The sequence below is a fragment of the Branchiostoma belcheri genome, unplaced genomic scaffold (genome assembly GCF_001625305.1).
Source record: "Branchiostoma belcheri isolate BF01 breed outbred unplaced genomic scaffold, Haploidv18h27 scaffold8, whole genome shotgun sequence".
Classification (NCBI taxonomy): Eukaryota; Metazoa; Chordata; class Leptocardii; order Amphioxiformes; family Branchiostomatidae; genus Branchiostoma; species Branchiostoma belcheri.
Genome location: NW_017804464.1, coordinates 4032697 through 4056635, shown reverse-complemented (window position 1 = coordinate 4056635; position 23939 = coordinate 4032697). Strand labels below are relative to the sequence as shown.

At 43.0% G+C, this 23939-nt stretch overlaps 2 protein-coding genes and 1 pseudogene across 2 annotated transcripts in view; 1 reads left to right on the top strand and 2 right to left on the bottom strand.

The window, feature by feature from the left end:
• Positions 1-1146, bottom strand: part of LOC109486169 (EF-hand calcium-binding domain-containing protein 9-like) — a 5073-nt gene extending 3927 nt beyond the window's left edge. The window contains exons 1-2 of the mRNA XM_019789876.1: positions 870-1146; positions 153-301 (exon numbers count right to left, since the gene is read on the bottom strand). Coding sequence (XP_019645435.1) covers positions 153-301; positions 870-1002 — 282 coding nt within the window. The 5' untranslated portion in view covers positions 1003-1146. The remainder of the gene's footprint in view (positions 1-152; positions 302-869) is intronic.
• Positions 1147-1456: 310 nt separating this feature from the next.
• On the top strand, positions 1457-4039 carry LOC109486126 (annotated as a pseudogene).
• Positions 4040-5746: 1707 nt separating this feature from the next.
• Positions 5747-23667, bottom strand: LOC109486149 (gastrin/cholecystokinin type B receptor-like). The gene is made up of 5 exons (XM_019789853.1): positions 23258-23667; positions 9010-9133; positions 8222-8406; positions 6751-6951; positions 5747-6302 (listed from the first exon to the last, which is right to left on the bottom strand). The coding sequence occupies exons 1-5, from the start codon at positions 23563-23565 to the stop codon at positions 6113-6115; spliced, it is 1008 nt and encodes a 335-aa protein (XP_019645412.1). The 5' UTR covers positions 23566-23667; the 3' UTR covers positions 5747-6112.
• Positions 23668-23939: the final 272 nt, after the last annotated feature.

Here is a 23939-nt window from a genome sequence, read left to right as displayed (position 1 = left end):
CTCTCTGTCTCCCCCTCTCTCACTCTCTCTCTCCCCCTCCCTCTCTCTCTCACTCTCTCTCTCGCGCGGATGTCATCCATAAAGTTAAGTCGGTGTGGCCTTACACTGCTTTAATCCTAGTTTCTTTACTCTATAAGACGAGGTAGACAGACCTGTACGGCGATGAGCAGACAGACGAGGATGAAGAACTCGGAGAACTCGAGCTGCCCGGATCCGTCCACGTCCAGCATGTCGAACAGCTGGTAGATCTCGTCCTTCTTCAGGTCAGTGACCAGCCGCAGGAAACAGTACATCTGGACGTCTGGACCGTGTTTGGTAAGTAGAAGGGGATTGTTAATTAAACCAGAGGCCGTTGTTCGTTTGCAACTACATGAGCTTTACATCGATTCTAGTTAACAAGCCTTACGGAGTAATCCAAATATTCATTCTTTTTATGTTTATCGAAGGAAAACATATTGTTGTTGTTTGGTCTGTTTCCTCTTCGGTCAATGACCTAAACCGGACGTCTGTCACCATGGTAACTAGTGTTGGGTTACATCATGTTGCAATTTTATAGCAGGAGGGATTTAGACTCCTGTCATATACATTTGTATATGAATGTATTTGAATAAGAATTAACAGAGCAGACCATATGCGAAGGTAAACATTATGCATTTGCTTTGCAAATGTTACCTTTCTAGTCTTTTTAATGTTTTTCTGTCAAAATACGAGGCAATTTTTGCCTCTGTAGATCAAGAGAATATCTTGTTTATACGGATTACGATAATGATACCGACTGATGATAATATAATTGTTTATGTCGGTTGATGATGATAGGAAAGGGATCTACCGTTGTATATACGGACTGGTAAAATGGTAAAGGGACCTACCGTTCATTGAGCTGTTGCCGTGTATGTCCATCAGACTGAAGTAAGTTTGGGAGATCTTGACATGCCTGACTGTTAGCAGACAGTACGTCTTGTCTAGATGCATCAGAGAGAGCAGTTTGGACCGCACCCTCATGTTGAGTTTTTAATTACTGTGTCGCTCTGATGGTGTATATAACACTGGCTAACGTGTGGCTGCGACTGATGGTAACGTAATCTGTATCTTGGTAACAGTTCGCGAGTTAGAACAGAGCTCTGTATGTTCTAGAATGTTGAGCCCCTGTCACACATTCACGAACTTCGAGGGTGCCAGAGTATACAGTGCAATTTTACGGAATGCAGTGCAATTTTACGGAATGCAGTGCAATTTTACAGAATACAGTGCAATTTTACAGAATACAGTGCAATTTTACAGAATACAGTGCAATTTTACGGAATATAGTACAATCGTATTAGTATACAGTGCAATTTTATGAAATATAGTGCAATCGTATTAGTATACGGAGCAATTTTACTAGTAAAATTGCACTGCATAGTAGTAAAATTGCACTGTATACTAATACGATTGCACTTAAGTATATCCCTGGGAGAAATGGTTGGTTTAAGGCGATTTACTGCCGCACATACTTCAACTATGACCCTGTACACCAAGTCCTAAGGCGTTTGTACCTTTGACCTCTACGCACTTTGCACCTGTTTATATACATGAAGTCGTTGGACAAGAGTCAAGGATAGCAACATGGGAGTTGCATCCGAGCTTCGGTGTTCTGCCATTCTCATAGTTTGTCTGAGTTTCCTCGTCAAGCACAGGAGCAACGCAGAGAAGGTCCTGCTTGTACCGCCACCATTTGGCGACAGCCACTGGATAACCCTGGCCAAAATCGGCCGTGCTTTGGTGGATAGAGGCCATATCGTCACCGTGGTTGTTTCCGAGGACATTGTAAAAAAACGACAGACAGAGTGGTCTGACTTTCAGTTTGAGGCATTCGAAGACGAAGGAATCCAAGTAGGATTCAAGGAAAAACAAGATCACTTGTTCTCTACAGCTGGGAAATTGTCTTTCAACAAATTCAGAGAGGTATTCATAGCCGCGACCAGGAGATCCAGGCAATGCTGTGCTCTGTTACTGGGTGACAGTAACCTGTTAGGTCGGCTGAGGACATCCCAGTACAAGGTTGTTATTTCTGACCCCATGTTTCCTTGCGGCGCTATCCTTGCAGCCCATCTAGACTTCAGGGTTCCCCACATCGCCGTTATGCGTGCGGATCCTTACTGTCTCGACGAAAAAGCTACGGGCGTGCCGCTCCCTCTGTCGTATGTACCCCATTTAGGTACCGCCTTTACCGATGACATGACCTTCATATAGCGACTTCACAACGTGGTACTGTCTACGCTTACAACCGTGACGTTACGTTGGGCCATCAGTAGCGAGTATGACGAACTGGTCCGGAGGTACGTCGGCGAGGATGAAACTCTTCAGAGCGTGACGTCGCGTACGGACTTGTGGCTTTATCGTACCGACAATGTGCTGGATTTTCCTCGTCCAGGCATGCCCAACATGATTCAGGTTGGGGGACTGAATGTCCGTGTGCCCGTCCCCCTTAGTGAGGTGAGTTCTTACACTATATATTTGATTGTATGTATGACATCCTCTGGGAACCCCAAAACTGATGCGAGCGTGCGAATAAAAAAAAGTTTGGAAAAAAGTTGCTTTGATTTGATTATATGGATGACATCCGCGCGCACACATTTTCGTCCGTTCCAAAAATGTTTTTCGACCATGCTTTAAATCATACAAAGCAACGGAAAGGAAATGAGAAAATATATGACGTAAATTGCAAAAAATATTGAAAAACGATACAAATGCCATAGAATGGCAAACCCAATTCCAAAGGAAAAGAAGAAAATGTGAACAAATGGAAATAAATAGTCCATTGATCTATCTTTTTACAGGACATGGAGGCGTTTGTCCAGAGTTCTGGAAAGGATGGAGTGATTGTCGTCAGTTTCGGGTCCATGGTCAAGACGATGTCGGAAGATAAGAAAGAAATCTTCGCGGCAGCCTTCGCTCGACTCCGGCAGAAGGTGTTGTGGCGTTACGTGGGAGAGGAGCCGGTCGGGCTGGGCAACAACACCAAACTGCTGGGTTGGCTGCCTCAGAACGACCTACTGGGTACAATTTTCATTATCACCATAACTATAAGAGACAAAATGTGGGAGTAGATCTAATGATCGATGATAAAATACAGCAGTAATATAAGATATAATCCGATCACTTAAAAACATAAAACCAAAACACCAAGCACTTATGGGGTACGCGGTTCTGAGCGTGTGTCTGTAATATTTTTCCTTCGGATTTTCCCATGTATAGACTATATCGTACATTTTCCAGATGATTTGCTACATGCCTGACTTACAGTATTTGTTGTAGCTCACCCAAAGACCCGAGCCTTCATCACTCACGCCGGGTCGAACGGACTGTACGAGGCCCTGCACCACGGCGTGCCCGTGGTCTGCCTGCCGCTGTTCGGGGACCAGCCCGCCAACGCCGCCCGGGTGGTGGCCAGGAGGCTGGGGGTGACGCTGGACTTCAGCACGGTCACCGCCGACCAGCTGTACCAGGCCATTCTTCATGTTGTTACCAACAACAGGTAATGCTGATGTCGATAGGGCATACAGGATTTGGTATACTTGCTTTCAATGCGGTGCAGAAAAGTTTGAGTTGGAACTACGTTGATGACTGCATCAACGTAGTGTGCGTGTGTGTGTGTGTGTGTGTGTGTGTGTGTGTGTGTGTGTGTGTGTGTGTGTGTTGTGTGTGTGTGTGTGTGTGTGTGTGTGTGTGGTAAGAAGAGAGAGAGACTTGCTCCTTTTTTTATATCCTGCTCCGCAGCTACCGTGAGACGGCCGCCCGCCTGTCCCGTCTGCACCGTGACCAGCCCCAGTCACCCATGGAGCGGGCCGTCTGGTGGATAGAACACGTCATCAAACATGGCGGACTGCCCCATCTCCGCGCACGCGCCGTGGAGCTGCCGTGGTACCAGTACTACCTGCTGGACGTGGCTGCGTTCCTGCTGTCCGCCTGTACAGCTGTCCTGGGGACCGTGTGGTGCGGCTGTTCGCTCGTCTGTGGGAAGTGTTGCACTAGATACCTAGATATCCCTGGCAAATAATGTGGGGTCGTGTGGCGTAGCGGCAGAGTGCTCGACTCGGAACCAAGAGGTCCCGGGTTCGAGTCCTGACATGCCACCGACCATGTGCCCTTGGGAAAGGCACTTAACACGACTTTCCTCACTTCGCTCAGGTTAAAATTAGTATTGTACTCGTATTGTCCCCTGTGTTGGTGGCGGCATTAATGTAAGTTGAAAAAAACTCGAGTGTGCCGTCACCACGTCTTGTGATTATATGTTGGAATATAAAAAAAAAGAATATATGACGAAAGGGGATAACTTGTCCTATTAAATGTGAGGTAATCACTGACAATAGACACGTCAAATGAAGATGTAGTGACATGGCTTTCCGTCACGTCGCACAGCTTAATATCCTTTGGCGAAGGCATGTGTTCGCGGAACTCTAGTTTTGGTGCTGTACTGTGTTGTGTTGTGTTGCTGATGTGTTACGCTGCATTGTCTTAGTTTGTGTTTTGTGTACGTCTACATATTGCACCGCAAAGAAGAACAACTTGCATGATTTTACACTGACGTGGACAAAATTTATTTCACGACTTGAACGTTCACGTACCTATATAACATCTTTGAACATTGAAGAAAGATTCACGCAACCGACGGCTCGAAAAATGACACAATGCCATCAATGTTAACGCACCACGAAGTTACTAGTAGTTCGTCACGCAAATATGGAACAACCAGCTTTTGTTTTCAATACAGCTCTCAAAAACTACACCCATTTACATGTACATTGTAAGTACGACCAATGAATGCAGTCGACTTAGAACTCGACTTTGTCGAAAGTGTTCAGAAAGTTACAGACAGTAAGTGCACGTACGTAGGAGGATATCACAGTTTTAGATGTTCTTGTTTTTTTTTTACTTCAGCTTGAAGATAATACATTGCGGTGTGCTTTTTATACAGTCAAGCAAAACTTCCGGGGTTTCATACATTGAACAGTTAGATGATTTCACATTTCAACCACCTCAAATATTTACGTCATTTATTAAACAGTATGTCACTTATCATTGGTCCTTATAAACATCACGAACATTGATGTTCAACGGTAACTCTAATATGTTCTACAATAGATACTAGTAGATGGCACGAAATTCCTTTCTTCATCAAACAATTGTCATCAAATGATGTACACAACACAGACCTCAGTACGTCTTAATATATACAGTAAACATTTTCCATTGTCAATAAAGATTGTTAGACCCAACTCTAATCTCTTGTCTCTCTTCATAAGGAAGTTCGAGACATAATGTACAATAATTACCATTTAGGTACCACAGAACATATATACATGTACGTACACATTTTGAGCAACCATCGGGCGTCCTGGCCCTTTTTGATAGCGCACGGCATAATCTCATGTCATGTCACATCACTTTTATAGTAGATAATGCCGAAACTTTTACCTTGTCAAATACCTTCAAACATCTTCTCGTCCTTACAAAGCGATCACTACTCTTTGCCTGAAGAAATCATGTTCTTGGGACGCGCTCATGTATTTTATACAGGAGTTTTCTTTTACACAGCCAAATTTCCTCACCTACGTGCTGACGAGAAAGCTTTAGAAAGCTTTAAACAACAAGACACGGAAGGGTTACAAACCCTTAGGCTCTGCAATCGGTTATCTAGTCTGTGTGCTGTGAACAGCCATTGTTAGGTTGACTTTACTCAAGTACAACATACGCCCCTGCCAAGTTTATTGACACTTTCTGTTTCCGCCGTACACAGTTTTCAGCACCAAGGACAGATGCTTTCTTCCCCATGTTTGCGCCAACTACTATAGGCTATCTAGTCTGTGTGCTGTGAACAGCTATCGTTAGGCTATCTAGTTTGTGTGTTGTGAACAGCTATCGCTACGTTTTTGGACTTCACTTGATGACGTCTATGCGTGCAGGGCGTACCCCTCCGACAGGGCAAAGACGGCGAGAGCGCCATGACAGTTGTGGTCCGCCCTTGAGTCCTGGTGCTCTTCCTTTGTTTCAGTTCTCTCATCTCCAGGAGGTCGTTTGGCACGGCTGGTCGCGTCATGAGCGGCAGCATGTTCTGCAGTTCTTGCCTTAGTCAGAAGGAGTGGAACGTCTCTGAGCCGGTGCTGCTGGTGGCCCCGCTGTGCTGGAACTTCAGGTGAGGGCGGCCCTGCAGTTGCAACTTTGCCGCCAGGCGGCGCCCGCAGAAGCACGACAGGCAGGCCTTCCGGAAGCCGTCCCGGAAGTGACGCGACATGAAGGCGTAGCAGATGGGGTTGACGCAACTGTTACAAGAGAAAGATGAAAAGTTTATCTACATGTACATGTTCTTACTTACCACTGACTAGATTGTACCATCTTGTGGCCACACACAACACAAACACATGCACGATACAGAGACGGTGGACGATATAAACTCCTTGGCACGTTTAATCAATTGCTGACCAATCACATATCCGTAAAGTTTCGTGTACATAAGGTCACGTGTCTGTAAGCGTAACTCTCGCGAGATCACGTTGTGAAGTGATTGGTCATTAATTATCCTGATGAAGGCAATAGTGGTCTTTGAAAACTTGATCTCTGTGTAACCCTTGTGTTGGAATAAAGTTCAACATTTTACTACAACAAACACATGCACTTGAGAAATGATAATATCGCGGAAGGACAGCCGCTGTACCTCCGTTATTTTATGTTCAGAGTCAGTAGTATACACATTGTGAGGAGTTTTAATACCTGTTGATGTAAACCAACAGCTCGAAGGTGGTTTCAAGAGCCCAGACCTGTTCCGTGTGTTTGTTGACGGCAGAGAACTCAATCAGCATGTTGAGGAGGAGGATGGGCGTCCAGCACATGGTGTACAGGAACACCACCATCAGCAACATCTTCATCACCTGAGGGAGCAGATTGTGTTCTCTGATAAGGCCACAGCAAGTAATTTTTATGGATGACACCAGCGCGCGCATTAATTTTCGCCTGATTTTGGGAGAAAAAAACATTTCGTTGCACTCTGACAGTGGTCAACGTGCCGAAAATGGGCAAAGACTTGTCACGTGGCTTCTTTGAAGTGTGACGTCAACACTGGGTCAAATGTACTAGTATCTGGTAGGCAATGTCGGCCCCCGTCGCGGTTGAGTGACAAGCCTCACTGGGTCAGTCTACTGAGGAAGACCAGAGTGACTGGTCGAAAGCCATAGATGAGAGACCGCTATTGTGTTGGATCTAAAGTTTTAACTTTAAACATGTAACTAGAGAAGTAACATTTGCAAAGCAAATGCATAATGTTTACCCTCAGGCATGGTCTGCTCTGTTAATTCTTACTCAAACACATTCACATACATGCACTACCGGTATATGGTGACAGGACCAGAGCAGGCCATGAAATTACAACATTATGTAACCCAACACAGGTCACCATGGTGACAGACATCAACAAATCATGTCATTGGTCAGGTCATAGGTCACTGTTTGGAGAAGAAGAAGAGGAAGAAACTGAGTAAAAACAATATGTTTTCCTTTGGTAAACATAACTACCAAACACAGATTTACTATCTAACCTGTTGTTTCTCCAGTTTGGAGTTCTTTCTGGAAAACTTGCCGCTGAAGGGACTGATGGTAGACAGGTGGGTTCGCTGGAGGTCCCGGGTGTCGCCACGCCCTGAACTGTTGGGCGTGGTCTTCTTCACCTGCAATGGTCGAAGAGGAATCAGAACAACCTGCATCGAGATAAAGAAAAACAAAAACAAATGATGAGGTTGAATGGTAACATGTATATACAAATGAAACAATGGTGTAGATTTGGATCTATATTTAATAATATTGTTAGAAGATTAAAAGGTATACATTATATATTTTAAAGATATGTGATAAAACATAACATGGCAAAGCATGCATCTGTACATGAAAAGCATATGTATAAAAAGTAGACATAGCGTAAATTTGCGCTTTTAGTTCTTCGCGGTAGTTTGCTCAGTCTTTTATTCAGCCGACGTTTCGGTGACCGTCTGTCACCTTCCTCAGGGCAATTCTGACTGGTTCACATTGCACTGCAGCACAGGTGTCGCTGCTATAGATGCATTCCCAAATGTACAATATTTACATATCTACACAGATGGGTGATTGGATATGTGTTCCTTGTGCATAGCTCCACCAACATGGCGGCGCGTGGCTACATATATTGCACATATCTCTATACACATAATGACTACTCACCTCTTCGCTGGCCCACAGCTCGAAGGACGCCCTGCCGTAAGCGGCCACCATGACAATGACGGGGATGAAGAAGAGGAAGATGGGGACGTAGATGGCGTATATCCGGGAGTAGATTCGGCGGGGCCAGCCCTTCTGGCAGTGGTAGGCCGTGTACACGGGCCACTCATACCGGTTCAGTTGCTGGATGTGGATGACATAAAAAATAAGGTAACACTTGCACTTGAAATCCCTCCTGCTATAAAATTGCAACATGATGTAACCCAACATCATGTTTACCTTTGCATATGGTCTGCTCTGTTAATTCTTACTCAATCACATAACAGGGGTCTAAATCCCTCCTGCTATAAAATTGCAACATGATGTAACCCAACACTAGTTACCATGGTGACAGACGTCTGGTTCAGGTCATTGACCTTATTTGTTTGGAAAAGAAGAAGAGGAAGAAGAGACAGCAAAAACAATATATTTTCCTTCTGTAAAGATTAACATAATTATAGTATCTAAGCGATATGATAATTGAACATTCTTACAATGGGCCGTGTTTTCTAATTGTTCATATCTCTTTTATTATTCAAACATTTACTAACAATACATGGTGACAATACTGAAATTAGACTTATATTAATGCCGCCACCAACATATAATACATAGGACAAGCAAAGCACGAATTAACATCGTAATTCATATCTTGCTGTTTCGTCATGCGATGAAGACCGCATACATAACGTTACGCAGTAGATTTAGGCTTAGTAGTAGACGGTGGTGTACAATATGCTGCAGTACCTGTCCATACAGCACAGGGGCGCACAGAATCAGTGAAGTTATCCAGATCATCGCGATGACTCGGCGGGTTCGGCTCATGGTGCATTCGCTCTTGGCCTTCATCGGGTACACGATGATGTAGTTTCTGAAGAAAGAAAAAAATGGAAAACAACAAGCTTACAAAACTTGACATGACAGACAACTAGAAACTAGAAAAGTAACATTTGCAAAGCAAATACATATAACATGGTTATATGGTCATGTTCTTCTCTGTTAATTCTTACTCCTTCATATATATGGTGACAGGCGTCTAAATCCCTTCTGCCATAAAATTGCAACATGATGTAACCCAACACCAGTTACCATGGTGACAGACGTCTGGTTCAGGTCATTGACCTTTTATGTTTGGAGAAGAGGAAACTGAGCAAAAACAATATGTTTTCCTTCGGTAAACGTAAAAACAACAAGCTTACTAAACTTGAAATGACATAGAAATGAATTCACTTTGAAATGACAAATAGAAATGAATTCACTTTGAAATGACAAATAGAAATGAATTCACTTTGAAATGACAAATAGAAATGAATTCACTTTGAAATGTAACTTCTCTGAAATATGTTGCACCACTTTTTGCCAAGTTGAAAGGACCGGTAATGTGGACTGTCACCATGTCCATAAAAGTTGTTTCCCCATGTCATCTTCTGCTAGGGCTTTATTATAAAGTGTGTACTTTCTTTTGATGGGTTTGGACATAAAAGCACTCCCCGCGCGCGCTTATGGTGAGAGTCTTTTGACGTTTTTATGGTGTTTTTGAAGGGAAGACGAACATATTATTGCCCTGAAACACTTAAAATGCCCATTTGTACATGTTTCTCGTTTTCTGAACATGTGTTGACAGAGTGTGTCCTTGTAAGAGGCAATGTCTTCATACATTTTGTGCTTTTGAAGGCGCGATATGTTTCTTTTTATTTCATTTTCCTCAGAGTTCATGTAAGGAAATAGCAGTCAATGTTGTAACCTTCACACTAAAAGCTTCTAAACTACGGAAATGCACAAACAAACCCTACGGTGGAAAGGCAGTATGTCATCGCTCAAGCAGTGTCCATTAGCCACCGTGGACGGAACTTCTTGTCCGTATGGATACTGCCTTGCCACCGTGCCTGGAGATTATGCCACAGCAAGTAATTTTTATGGCGACATAAGCACGCCCATTCATTTGAATTCGCCAGATTTTTGGGAAAAAAAAGAAATTTTGTTACCTCTGACAGTGGTCAACATGCCGAAAATGGGCAAAGATGTCTGTTACCATACTGGAACATGGATTGCAGATAGAAGACAAGGCAAGGCTCTGATTTATTGTTTTGTCTTTTACTTTGATGCAGTGATGTATTTCATTCCTTTTATATGTGATGTTCACTGAATCAAAACATTTTGAAAACATTCATTTTTCATTAAAAAAATTGATGTTGTAATAGTTGGCAGTACAGTTCAAAAGTTGAAAATGTAAGAATCTTGTTTTATTTGGCCCACCTTGTTTTTTGCCCTACCATATTAGATTTGGAGTCTGCGGAGGATGTCGTCCATAAAATTTACTTGTTGTGGCCTTACGTGATTTTACGGTTTTCTTCTCTGTAGAGTGTTGCACAGGGACTAACTGGTTGTCTTCATATTTCCATGGTGATATACATAATGAGAAGTAATCACTTTCAATTATTAATTGAAATAATGATAAGTGACAACTGAACAGGAAGATACGTATAATTGGATAATATAATTAGTATCTTTTCTGGGACGTGGTTCCTTTTACGTCTCCTTCCGTCTACAAAATAACAAAACACGTCAATTAATTAACCTGTCTATTGGCTCTGTAATTAGTTCAGTGCATGATTTTCAGTGCTTCTACTGCCTTCATGAAATCAATGATCGTCAAAGTCATAACAAATGTGTGGTTTCCGGTGAACAATTCTTGTTAGATACGTTAACGTGTTGACATGAACATTATTAACAAGTACTTGTATGGCTAGATTTCATCTTTTTTTTTTTGCACAATAGGACATGGAAGCTTTATAAAGCAGACATGTACTATATACTAGTAAGCACCAAATAAATTCGGTCTACGTAAACTAACAGGCCTCATTCTATCCCTGACTACTGTGGTGGTAACATGGGCAGAGGGCTCTTAAAGACTTAATTTGGGTTTGAAACATATTGACATATTGGGTTTGGTTTGATATTGTTACTTTGAAAAAAAAGTTTAGAAAAATATTGGAATCCGTTCAAAAAAGTGACCAGTATTATGCTAATCTGTCGACCATGCCTTTTGTTTCTGGGGCATGCAGAGACAGTTTGGGATGTTTATGAATTTATGTTGTTATATGGGGGTTAATTCACTATTCAAGCTGCTGGAGAAGCCACAGTGGGGAGAAATTCCTTATTGTGTTGCCCTGGGCATCAAACTCTGCAGTTTAAGTCTCAAATACACATATTTGTTCTTAGGTTTGGGTTTCAAAGTATCAAAGTGTTCTCTAGCTTCAAATATATCATGTAAGACAATACGGAACGTGAAAATGGGCATTAAACCTCAATACGTACATGTATTTAAGTAAAGTAGTACGTACATGTACCAACGTAATGGTCCATACTTATATGGTTGTATATAAAGTTATATGTTGTGAAATATAGGAGGCTTAGAAAAAAATACGAGCTCAACTGAGAGCGCGAGTGTTCATTCATGTAGTCAAAGCTAACATGAAGCTTCGTTGACGAGAATACAAAGGCATTGAGGCGCGCAAAAATCCAATGTAGTTATTCCACAATCCTAAGACTCTTCTCGCAGCCTTTACGTATAAAAACGGGAGATTAGAATGAATTAGAAGTTATCTGTCTATTCAGCGTCGCCCAAAAAGATGACGGGTGATTTGCTCAGCCATCTCTGTAATCTCTCTTGTAACATCCTTTCATGATCTTCCAACTGGCCGCGTTATTCTATTGCTTCTATGTACATGCTTTCATGAACATACTTTGATCAAGTGTGTCTATATACTTATCAGAATCACATTAAGCTATCGGAAAAGAAACTTATAGAATAACTATTATGGAGCCTTTTGTTGCAATCAATGCTATGTGTGCTTTAGTGTGAAAGAGCTCCAACAACTGTACTGCAAGGGATGGAAAAGACAGCCCGGTATTGGTTATGATTTCGATAAATGTTGCTAGTATAAGTTAAGACATTGTGTCCATAAAATAAAAGCACAGAGGAGAACAGGTTTACTTTATATCACACCTTGCATGCCAATGAATGGGCTTTCCTACACCTCCCAGTCGTATTTTGTTCATATTGAGAGCCAGTGGCGACAAATGTCAATTTCCGGACTGTTGTAACTGTTGAAGGTCTAGGGCATCCGACTAGCCTCCTGTGCAGGCCTAAGGGCGGGCGGGAGTTTTGATACTGCGCTTTGTAGAATTGTTAACGCATTCTTTTGCCGGCCGTCCTACAACCAGCCGCCCGTATCCGCCACGGACAAACCTTCTCTGGGCGGCTGGTTGTAGGATGGCCGGCAAAAGAACGAGTTACAAGACTGGCAATAAAAACATACATTGCCATGGCGACGGTGGTCGCTGTTAGGGTTATTGTTTGCATGGCACTGCCATCATTTCATGATTTTGAGGAAAACTTGGTACCTGTACGTTGTTAAGTCTAGATAGATACAGTGCACTCTTCCCCTGAGTGTATAGTGAACGAGCCCCGGGGTCACAGAAAGTAGGGCCATCCGAGGCAGATAGGTCTTCCCAAGGGTTTCCAGGAATGTGGGCATAGATGTGGGTCAGAGACATGCCTGTGGACATTCCATTCCTGTGGACAAAATGCCTGCACCGTTCCTAGAATTCTTGCAAACTGCACACAATACTGTACCATTAGGCTCCTCCCTGAGAAGTCGCCAAAAAATTCTACAAATGAAACCTCCCACCGGTACCCGCCCGGAGGCCTGCACAGGAGGCTAGTATCCGCCCAACATCACGTCCAGTACCTGATAAACACGCCAGTTAACCGGCTTGTGCTTGTATTGATGACGCATAGTTAATGCCGCATCACTCTGGCCGATAATAGCCTCTAAGTACCCATATATCACTCCTGGCTGGAGAGGAGAGTATATTAACCTATCAACCTTTCAGTAGGGGTCTCCTTTGTCAAGATAACCGAGAACTATGACCTACTGACGGAAATTTTCCTGTTTGTAAGGATTATAGATTGCCTCTCTCACCAAAAACGTCTGTGTCATCCAACATCTCCACACACTTTGTATTCTAAACTTGAAGTTTTGAGCTACAGAAAACGTAAGCCATCTATCAGACTTAGCGTGATGGTTTATGTATATTTGTACAAAGAGGATACTCGTATGGAGCGGGTGCACGTTCAAAGAGACGACCTAGGCTATTAGATTTACCATTCCAAAGAGATCACTAGTTTTCAAAAGTACTCCGATGGCACCTCAAACCGGCAATCAAAGAATTCTCACGGAGGCTATAGAATGCAGCCTCCCACGACAGAGCTATCCCACGGCAAATACGTTAGGTCACACCAATTTGATTTGTTGGTTCTCGGATTTTTTCAGAAAAAAAAAATAGAAATAAAAACAGGTCTAGACATCCTATTATAGCCCCAAATGCTACAATAGGAGCCATGAAGTCAACACAAAAGGCTGGATTAATATTAAAACAATGAATTTTGAACTTTTAATTCGAAGTAATTTTTGACCACTGCATTGATAGATGGAATGCTGTAAGGACTAGAAAGAAAAGGATTTACCTCAACTGTTGGGGGCAAAATATGGGCATTTTTTAGTTGATCTCAACATACATACAGTGCCGATTCATAAATTCTGCAAAAAGCTAGCATGTGCCGGCTTGTCGTATGCATCGCTATGTACTGACGCAAATTCACAATACCAGCTTTGTATTCCTATGGTTTAGTGGCATTTTTATTTTTGGCCGGAATTTTTTTTCATTCCCCCCCCCCCCGCGCACTACTTTGGGGGTCTTCAGAGGATGTCATCCATAAAATTAAGTCGGTGTGGCCTAACAGTATAAACTGGATACTAACACGAGACTGCAGACTTTGAGGCAGCGTATGGAAAATTATTACCACATTATTGGCTGGCCGTTAGGTTAAATCCGGTAGACATTAGGCCTGCGTTTACGTCACAATGGGTCAGGGTTAAATACAAAAGTGGGAATAACTTTTACCCGGGGATCAGGGAAATCTACTTCTGAGTGGGGTTTTGTGGCAGATGTAGGCTATTATTCCCAATCAGTGGACGGAAAATTACAGAGTTGTCATGCATGTGACGTGTTATGGGAACGAACATTAAAGTTACTTCACTCGCTCGACCAATAAAACCACGCAGATGGTTATATTTCTGAAACCTCGTAGTCGGGATTCAATTACATGACCACTATTTGCTTGGCGCTGGGTCGAGGTTCACCCGGACCATTTATACATACTGTACATAAGTGATCATGTTATTATGACTAAAGAAGACTACAGGAACTAGCTTCTATACCCACATCTACCCCTACACCTTCATCTACACCTGCACCTACTCCTTCACCTACCCCACACTTGCACCTACACTTCGTTACACGTCCCCCTACACTATCACCTGCACTCGCACCTACAACTTCACCTACCCTACACCTACACCTACACTTACACGTCCCCATGCACCATCACTTACATTTGCATTTGCACCTACACCTACACTTGCACCTACACCTACACCTTCACCTACCCTACACCTACACTTACACGTCCCCCTAAACCATCACTTACATCTGCACCTGCACCTACACTTGCACCTACACCTTCACCTACCCTACACCTACACCTAGACTTACACGTACCCCTACACGATCACCTACACCTGCACCTACATTTGCACCTACCCCTACGCTTGCATCTACACCTACACCTATACCTGCACTCCAGTCAGGCAGTCCCTTCTCTAAGAGTTATGCAGATCATACAGATGTACGACTTGACAAAGTACCGTCGGCCCCAAACGATCTTATCAAGCGTAGAAAACAAATGGAAGGTGTGCTGGCCCGAAGCTGCCGGCCGTGATCCCAACATGAATCATACTTAACCACGACTGGGGCGCCGAGATAGGCTGTATTATCTGATAACATGGGTACAGCAGGGACGGGGAACTCACCGGGATATACTGATATTGATTGGGGAAGTCTTCATCTCTGCGTCATGATAGCTGTTATAAAGATAATAAAGCTGCTAGGATAGATGTCTGGATAGTCAGATTTCACGGCGTATTGTGCTGCAGATATATCAGATAAAGTATAAAGACCCTCATATATTTGAAGTGAATAAATAGACGAACTAGACAGGTTATATAGGGGTGCATAATGTATACCTTCACATAAGGTCTGCTCTGTTAATTCTTACAAAAATACTTTCATATATATGGTCAGACAGGAGTATAAATCCCTCCCACTATGAAATGACAACATGGTGTAACCCAACACCAGTTACCATGGTGAGAGACGTCAACAAATCAGGTGATGCGTTGGCCAGGTCAGAGGCCAGTTTTCGGAACGAAAGAAGAAGAGCAAAAACAATATGTTTTCCTTCGGTAATCCGCAGGAGTGATATCATCTTTAAGCGATTCTACCTCATCCTTTGGCTATACGGTGTAGTAGAGATGGGTGAACAGGGTCATGAAAATTTTACATAGCATAATTTATCAAGATACGTGCTACGAATACTGTGTGGGTTAATGCTAAATTGCTGATGCTTTCTAATACTCCAAGGCGTTAGTTTATAATCAGGCATAGCTAAGCAAACCTAGTATGTTTGCACAGTATAGTCAATCATGTCATCGCTTGTTTCGTATTCACAGCAATGTGTTCTACCGCTGTGTTATGTGTCGGTAGGATTCTATGCTTGATGAAGTCCTACAGGTATAAAGGATGAACGCCGTTAATTACTTTGTTAATTTTCATGTCAATTTCTCCCAAACGGAGTTCACCAGTGGTTTAGAGAACCGCCTCAGGAACGTTGGAAACTGGTGATCTGAAAACGTTGTCAAAACGTAGATACATGTAGTACAGGCCGGTACATCAAAGGGTATTATCATATAGCCAGAAGACGTCAACCAATGAGGAGGCTCTGTTTCCTATTGGTTATCAGGCCGTAACCTCAAAAGTGGTCGGTTATTTGAATATCCGACCACTTTTTGGACCGTACCATTATACAGGGGCCAGGACACTATAACACTACGGTAGAAGAGTTGTAGAATTTATCTATTAAACGTATTGTAGTTTATTTTCAATGACGCTCACTTGGTGGTCTATTCGGTGGTTATCACACCTGACCAGGGATTATCTCACCATATACACCTCGGGGTGGGGCATTAACACTTTAATATCTTGTACCCGACCATGTTATTTTACGGCCCTAGGGTAGGCAGCAGACAGGCCATGGGGATAATGTTGTTAGGAAATCAGATTATATGGTTGCGTGCAGGAATACACTGCCATAACTTACTCTGCGATGAAAAACACTAACAAAACATTTTGCTACGAAGCAACGTTGGAATTCTGGTGATGTAACGTCACTTTAACCCCCCAAACACAACAAAAACTAGTAAGGTAACATTTGCAAAGTAAATGCATAGTGTTCACTTTTGCATATGGTCTGCTCTGTTACTCAAATACATTCGTACAGTTGGTGACAGGAGTCTAAATCCCTCCTGCTATAAAATTGCAACATGATGTAAGCCAACACTAGTTACCATGGTGACAGACGTCTGGTTCAGGTCATTGACCTTATTTGTTTGGAAAAGAAGAATAAACAGAGCAAAAACTACATCAACTGAGTGAACCCTCTTTCTCCGCCCTTCTAGTATGCAGAACAGACAAGGCTTATTATTGATGACCTTTTGGAAAGATAACACAATGACAACAAACCATTTATCACAACGCCAAGCTGACTTCCTAAATGATTCGTTATGTCAAAAACAATGACAGGAGAAGAGATGCGCTCGACCTTCCATTGACCCCCTCGGATCATTACGTGATGTGTTATCAGTTTTCTTCAGTTCATCCCAACGACTCGGATAAACGTCCATTTCGAATGGACTTTAATTTAATCCGCTCCCAAAACTACCGTGTCCTATCCCACCGTCTTTTGGCTAATTCCAGGCCCTGGCACTGACGTGTGAATTTGTACCTTCGCCAAGAAGGTTATGTTATTTATAGGCGTTCGTGTGTGTGTCTGTGTGTGTCCGTGTGTCCGTGTGTATGTGTGTCTGTGTGTGTGTGTGTCTGTGTGTGTGTGTGTGTCTGTGTGTATGTGTGTCTGTGTGTCTCTGTGTCTGTGTGTCTCTGTGTGTGTCGCTGGTGCGGTTGGTGTGTCTGTGTCTGTAAACACGATAACTTGAGAAAGCTTATATGGATTGACTCGATATTTAGTAGGTGAGTAGGTCTTGATGCGACCTGAAAGTGATTAGATTTTGGGCCCCCTAGCAGCTGGTAATGGTACAGCAGCTGAACTTCCGGTGTTGATATCTCATGACATAGACATGCTAGGGGCACGAAATTTGGGTGGTAGGTAGCTCTTGTGCTGGGAAAGATGTGACGTAAGTTTGGGCCTCCTACTCCTAGCTGCTTGCTCTGGAATTGCAGGGGCATTTGTTGAAAAATAATAGTTTGGTAGTGGGTATAATCTGTAAAGAAGGTGCTAGACTTACAACGGAAGATCCATTTGACATCATATATAGTTTACGTGACATCTAGTGTCGTTTACTGAGAAGAGCCATGCGTCATCCAACACGCACATTTAACCAAAGATATATACGTAGGTGTTTATGACAAAAAGATAGCGGTCATTATCGGCCAGAAGGTCACAATGTGACGTACGTAGGCCACTGGTACGTTTTCACAGCAAATCAAGTTAACTACTAGCTGAAGTGCTGATAAAACCCTGGAAATCGATTCAAGTTATGTATTCAATTCAAGTGATGTACTAGTATGGACCACAAGAAAGATGGAGCATTCTAAGCCCGTCTATCGTGTAGAAATCGGTCAGAAGGTCACATGTTTTCACAGCAAATCAAGTTAACTACAATCTTACGTACAGCAAGATATATACAAACTCTAGAAATCGCATATTCGATTCAAGTACCACCACCTATGCACCACAAGAATTGATGGTTCATTCTAAATTCATCTATATCGTGTAGAAATCGGTCAAAAGGTCACATGTATACAGGACCACAATTACGTTTTCACAGCAACTTCAAGTTAACTACAAGCTTACGTACAGCACGATATGTACAAATCGCATATTCGGTTCAAGTTCCTCTACCTATGCACAACAAGAAAGATGGTTCATTCTAAGCGCTAGCTCGCCTATCGTGTAGAAATCGGTCAGAAGGTCACATGTATGCAGACCCACAATTACGTTTTCACAACAACTTCAAGTTAACTACAAGCTTACGTACAACACGATATATACAAATCGCATATTCGGTTCAAGTTCCTTCACCGATGCACCACAAGAAAGATGGTTCATTCTAAGCCCATCTCTCGTGTGGAAATTGGACCAGCTAAGCGTGAAGAAACGCACGCAGATGGGCAAACCGCAGCGATAGATCTCAGTACCCGTAACCATGAATGGTCTCGGAGGAAACGATGGGCAATAGAGACCGCAGTGAGATAGCGTGGAGCCTTCAGGCAATGTTTTCGGGTTTGTGAGAGCGATATCGTGTTTGTAGCAGACAACATTCTGACCGATTATGACCGCTATCTTTTCATCATATACACCTACGCATATGAAACACTACTCTCCAAGCAGAGGTTGTGGGGGAATGATCGTTAAATTTTATATACAGTACATGTATACAAACCTTCTACAAATGTGGTAAAGCTTCATAAACTAGAAGGGTAACATTTGCAAAGCAAATGCATAATGTTTACCTTCGCATATGGTCATATGGTCAGACAGGAGTATAAATCCCTCCTGCTATAAAATTGCAACATGGTGAAACCCAACACCAGTTACCATGGTGACAGACGTCTGGTTCAGGCCATTGACCTTATTGGTTTGGAAAACAAGAAGAGAAAACACAGCAAAAACAACATGTTTTCCTTCGGTAAATACAATGAATAAAAACCTCAGTTCGCTAGCTGTGGTTTATGTGCGCGGAGGAAATGTACAAGGTTAAAAGCTTTTTCGTACAAATGTCAAGATCGTACATGGTCGGCTCTGGATCCTGTGAGCAACGGATGTTTTTTTCAGGGGAGACGGAGCAACGACATTTGTTATTAACGGTTTTGGCACCACGCAGGGTCCATGTGTCGACACAGGAGACCCATTACGGCTTTCTTTGAAGTCTTTCCCCCACACGCGGCCGATTAAAACCGATGTACAAACTCTTGAGCGATTTGTTATTCCGGATGTCTGTGTGAAACTTCCCTTGACAACAGCCAGTTAAAACTGTCCTTGGAAAAACGTTGAACGTGTCCTATTCTGTTGTTATGCTCATTTGTTGCGCAGTTCTAGATCCATAATTCCCAGACATTATCATTATAACTGTTAATTGTTGTCAGCGTGTGCGTTTCCTATGTGAATTGCAACACATGGGGATTCCTTCTGTTACAAAGCCGCAGTCTCCCGATTTCATGCAAGACTACTTTTCTCACCATTTCGATGTAAAAAAAAACTTCTCTATTGCTTACATACAAAGTTAACAGCAACTATTGGGAATCGACCCTTGCATTGTATGAGTCTTGTATAGTGCATTTCCTGTGCATAACATACGACTTATTATTGCAAAAATCCATGCTGTTGCAAATTTTGCATGTAGCTATCATGTGTACTGAAGGAAAAGATTTTGTTTTTGCTCTGTTTATTCTTCTTCTCCTCCAAACCAATAAGGTCAATGACCTGAACCAGACGTCTGTCACCATGGTAACTAGTGCTGGGTCACATCATGTTGCAATTTTATAGCAGGAGGGATTTAGACTCCTGTCTGACCATATAATTTAATATGAATGTGTTTGTGTATGAATTAACAGAGCAGACCATATGCGAAATGTTATCTTTCAAGTTTTTTTTTTTTAGTTTACCTTTGCTCAGTCTGCGTTAGAACACAACATGGGGCATTGACCGGTTTTTGCCGCACAGGTACAGACGGTCGGCGCGGCTCTGAGCATCTTCGCACGCGCGACCTCTTCACCTCATCCTCCCGTAATCACCAATTAATAATCCACCCTGGGATGTTCGTGTAAGGCCGGTCTTTCAAACGAGTTTGACGTCGGCCGGCCTCACCTCTGCGTCAGCGCTTTTACCGCAGGGACACCGCGATGTTTGGACCAGATAATAAAGTTATGCTTCAGTCAACATATAGACATGATCCTATGGGATCGTCTCTCTGTGTGTGAGCGTCTGTGTGTTTGTGCAAAAGTTGAAAAACTACTGGCTGATGTCAGCAGCGTGCCAAGTAAAAGTTTGGCCAGGTTGATGCAACTGCAGAAAAACTTTTAGGACGGAAAATATTCTATGCATCCAATTCAACTCTAACACCATTGCTTTTTGAATATACACATATATGCATCCGAATGAAAGCTCATCTGTACATGTGTTGGTAGAATCCATAGTTATAGAGTTCAAGCTATCTTCCAACACAACAAACCATAAATTTTCGGTCGATCTCGTCAACCTTCGTCAGATGTGGATGCATCCGTTTGCAAACTACACTAGCCTGACTAATCGCGCTCCTGGTGGCCGGCCGCCCCGAAGTTGCCGCCCCCCAAAAGTGGGGGTCATTAACCTCCGGCCGAGAGCTTGTGTAACACAGGCTACAAACTACACCAACCATACGGAAGCCGCAAATCCCCCAATGACACCACCATCGCATATTGAAGGAAGTACAGAAAGCCCACCACCCACCACCAAACGTCAGACCACATCCGCAACCATTCTCAAACTGAAACAAACCCCGAAGGCCGGTGGTTTAATCAACAGTATAGTACCGTACGGGCTTTTGCAGAAAGTACTTATCGCTTTACGGCAAAGACAGGATGGTGTTAGCCACAAAGGTAATCTAAAACCAGACGTTTTCATTTCCTGTTGCCCCCAGCGCTAGGATTGATGCTTTAGCTTTGAAGGCGAGATCTAGATCTAGTTTCCACATCTAGTAATCCGAATGGCTTAGAGTAGAAGGCCGAATATTCTGCCTGGTTCACTCTTGAAGATCGGATACCAAGAACGCCCCAAGAGAAATGGTTTAGGCTCGAACATACTTTTATGGACCGATTCAAAATGTATGGCCTTTTGCGCTACTAGAAGCTATCTTTTATTCACATATAACGTTACCACTATTGAGTATTAGGCAAAAAGTACAGATTGCTTATGTGACGTCTTCTACTCAAAAACATAAAACGAGAGTAAAACACAATAACAACTAGAAGCTATTTTGTTAGTTACACTTTCATAGTCGTATGAAGTGCGAAGAATATTGCCTTTAACAAGCTTACGTCCGCTTTGAAATTGTCTGGAGGACGTTTATAACATGAAACGGCACACTGTAATGTGTTTGGCACAATACTTGATACCATCCTTCCATCCCCACATTTCATACGGTAACGACATAGGCCACAGCAAGTAATTTTCATGGATGGCATCAACGCGTGCATTAATTTTCGCCTGAAATTTTGTTGCCTTCTGAAAGTGATCAATATACCGAAAATGGGCAAAGATAGATATGAAGAGAGGAGAGAAGACAATGCAAAGAAGTTAAAACATTCAGGATTTACGTTGGTAAAGGTTAGACATCCAGGTAATAAGATACGCCAAAAAACAGTTACTGAAGCCACCTGGATATGATTTTGGAAACGGTCAGACGTTTCAGGTAGCATCCAATACCTTTCGTCAGTGACACTAAGAGACTGCAGGAGAATTGCAGGTTTATAAGCACGAACTATTGTATTTACATATATTTATTGGGTATTGGGCAAAAAGCACATGTTGCTTAATAATACCTTCTACTCAGAACATACAACGAGTGTAAAACACATTGACAAAATACATGCATAATTACAAGGTGGATAAAACGAAGATAAATACAAACAAGACAAGTTGGTGATATATCAATTACGAGAATCTACGCGTACATCAAAAACATTACAGTTTTGTAGGTGTGAGCGTGATGTGGACCCTCGAAGTAGTAAGGAACATAGTGAACTGTCATTGAGATGTTGTAGCTCTACTATGTTGGAGAGAGATGATAATAGAGTACTTCTTTGACTGGAATAAAGTTTACAATGTAGAAAGTAGTGTTCAGTTGTTTCACTATGATAGCCACATTTACATGTAGGGTATACGTAGTCAATGCAATAATGTTGAAATTATTGATTGATATTCAGGAATTAGTGCCGTCTAGAGAGGCTCCCCAGAGCTAACGCGACAGCCGACGAGACAGTTTCAATGTAACACCAAATATAAATCAATAAACAAGACTGAAATTTTCACGCATGGAACGTCTGACACCTCGATTTTTCTTATCAATTGCGGTCAGGTAAAGAAGCCAGCATGGCACCAGACGTCCCTCCAACAAGACCGCCTTTGGTGGTACCTAAAAATCGATAAACTAAACAAATTTTGGCGTAATCTTCGTCACACATGAGGTGTCTGGACGTCCTATCGGTATTCCCCAGTCGACGGTTTGTCCACGCTCAATTAATTGAGTTGTCAATTATCTCCTACAGGAGGCAGTTCTTGAGCCCCGCATGAGTTCCGCTAGAGAATGGAAGGTAATAGCTTTATTTGTGGTCATAACCGTCTAATTTGATAACATAAACAGTAGCGGTATGTAATGCTGTAGTTAGGTGTAACAAGTCGCTCGGTGTGATATAGCTAGCTGTCGCCGCGCCGCGTTCCTGCGAAGCTGGTTTGTTACGCCGAAGGGCGGTTATACAGGCTATACAGATACAGACACAAATTTTTATATTCTAACATCTAATCACAAGACGTGGTGTGGACACACTCAAGTTTTTCAACTTATATTAATGCCGCCACCAACACAGGGGACAATACTCATTTTCACCTGAGCGAAGTGAGGAAAGTGCCTTTCCCAAGGGCACAAGATCGGTGGCATGTCAGGATTCGAACCCCAGATCTCTTGGTTCGAGCACTCTATCGTTACGCCACACGATCCCACAGATACAGATACAGACTGACACGAGAAGCTCTTACCGTTCATACGCGATGGCGGTGAGTGTGAGTACGGAGCTGCTCATGACCAGGAGGTGGATGTACGCCACAGCCTTACACATCACGGCGCCGAACGGCCACTCCGGCAGGAAGTACTCCGCCGTCTTCAGCGGCGTGAAGACGCAGCACAGGAACAGGTCGGCCGTGGCCAAACTCACCAGGTAGTAGCTGATGCTGCTGCGGAGCCGCCGGTACCGGCACACCGAGAAGATCACCAGGACGTTCCCGGTGGTGCCCAGTAGGACCGTGAGAGTCGCCACGGTCAGAACCGGCACCGAGTACTCCAGCATAAACAGTGTAGTGTACGCGCCTAGGTACGGCGGGTAGGTCGCGTTGGGCCAGAAAGTGTCGTTCGAAAACGACTCATTGTTGTTGTAGAACACTGTCTCGTTCGTGAACTCGAAGAAAGTGTCATTACTTTCTTCTTCCATTGTTCTTAACAGGACGGAGTCTCGACTAGACGCTACAAGACAAAGACGGCCACTACTTGCAGTCTAACACTTGAGGAGTAAACTGCTAGTTATAGGTACACATACAGGAGAACATCTGAGCTTCCATAAGCAGGTACGGCCCGGTTCTGACAGGACTGAATGACTAGCCGTTCTCCCCCTGTCCCCAGATGCTTTTCTACTTTATAAGTCCTGGGTGACGTTTCAGTGACGTT

Bases quoted from the DNA above. Each gene is read 5' to 3' on its own strand.
- LOC109486149 (XM_019789853.1), bottom strand. From the start codon at position 23,565: ATGCTGGAGTACTCGGTGCCGGTTCTGACCGTGGCGACTCTCACGGTC. The intron at 9,134-23,257 runs GTAAGAGCTTCT...TTCTTTCTTCAG, and splicing joins ACCGCCATCGCGTATGAACG to AAACTACATCATCGTGTACC. The intron at 8,407-9,009 runs GTACTGCAGCAT...ATCCACATCCAG, and splicing joins CCCCTGTGCTGTATGGACAG to CAACTGAACCGGTATGAGTG.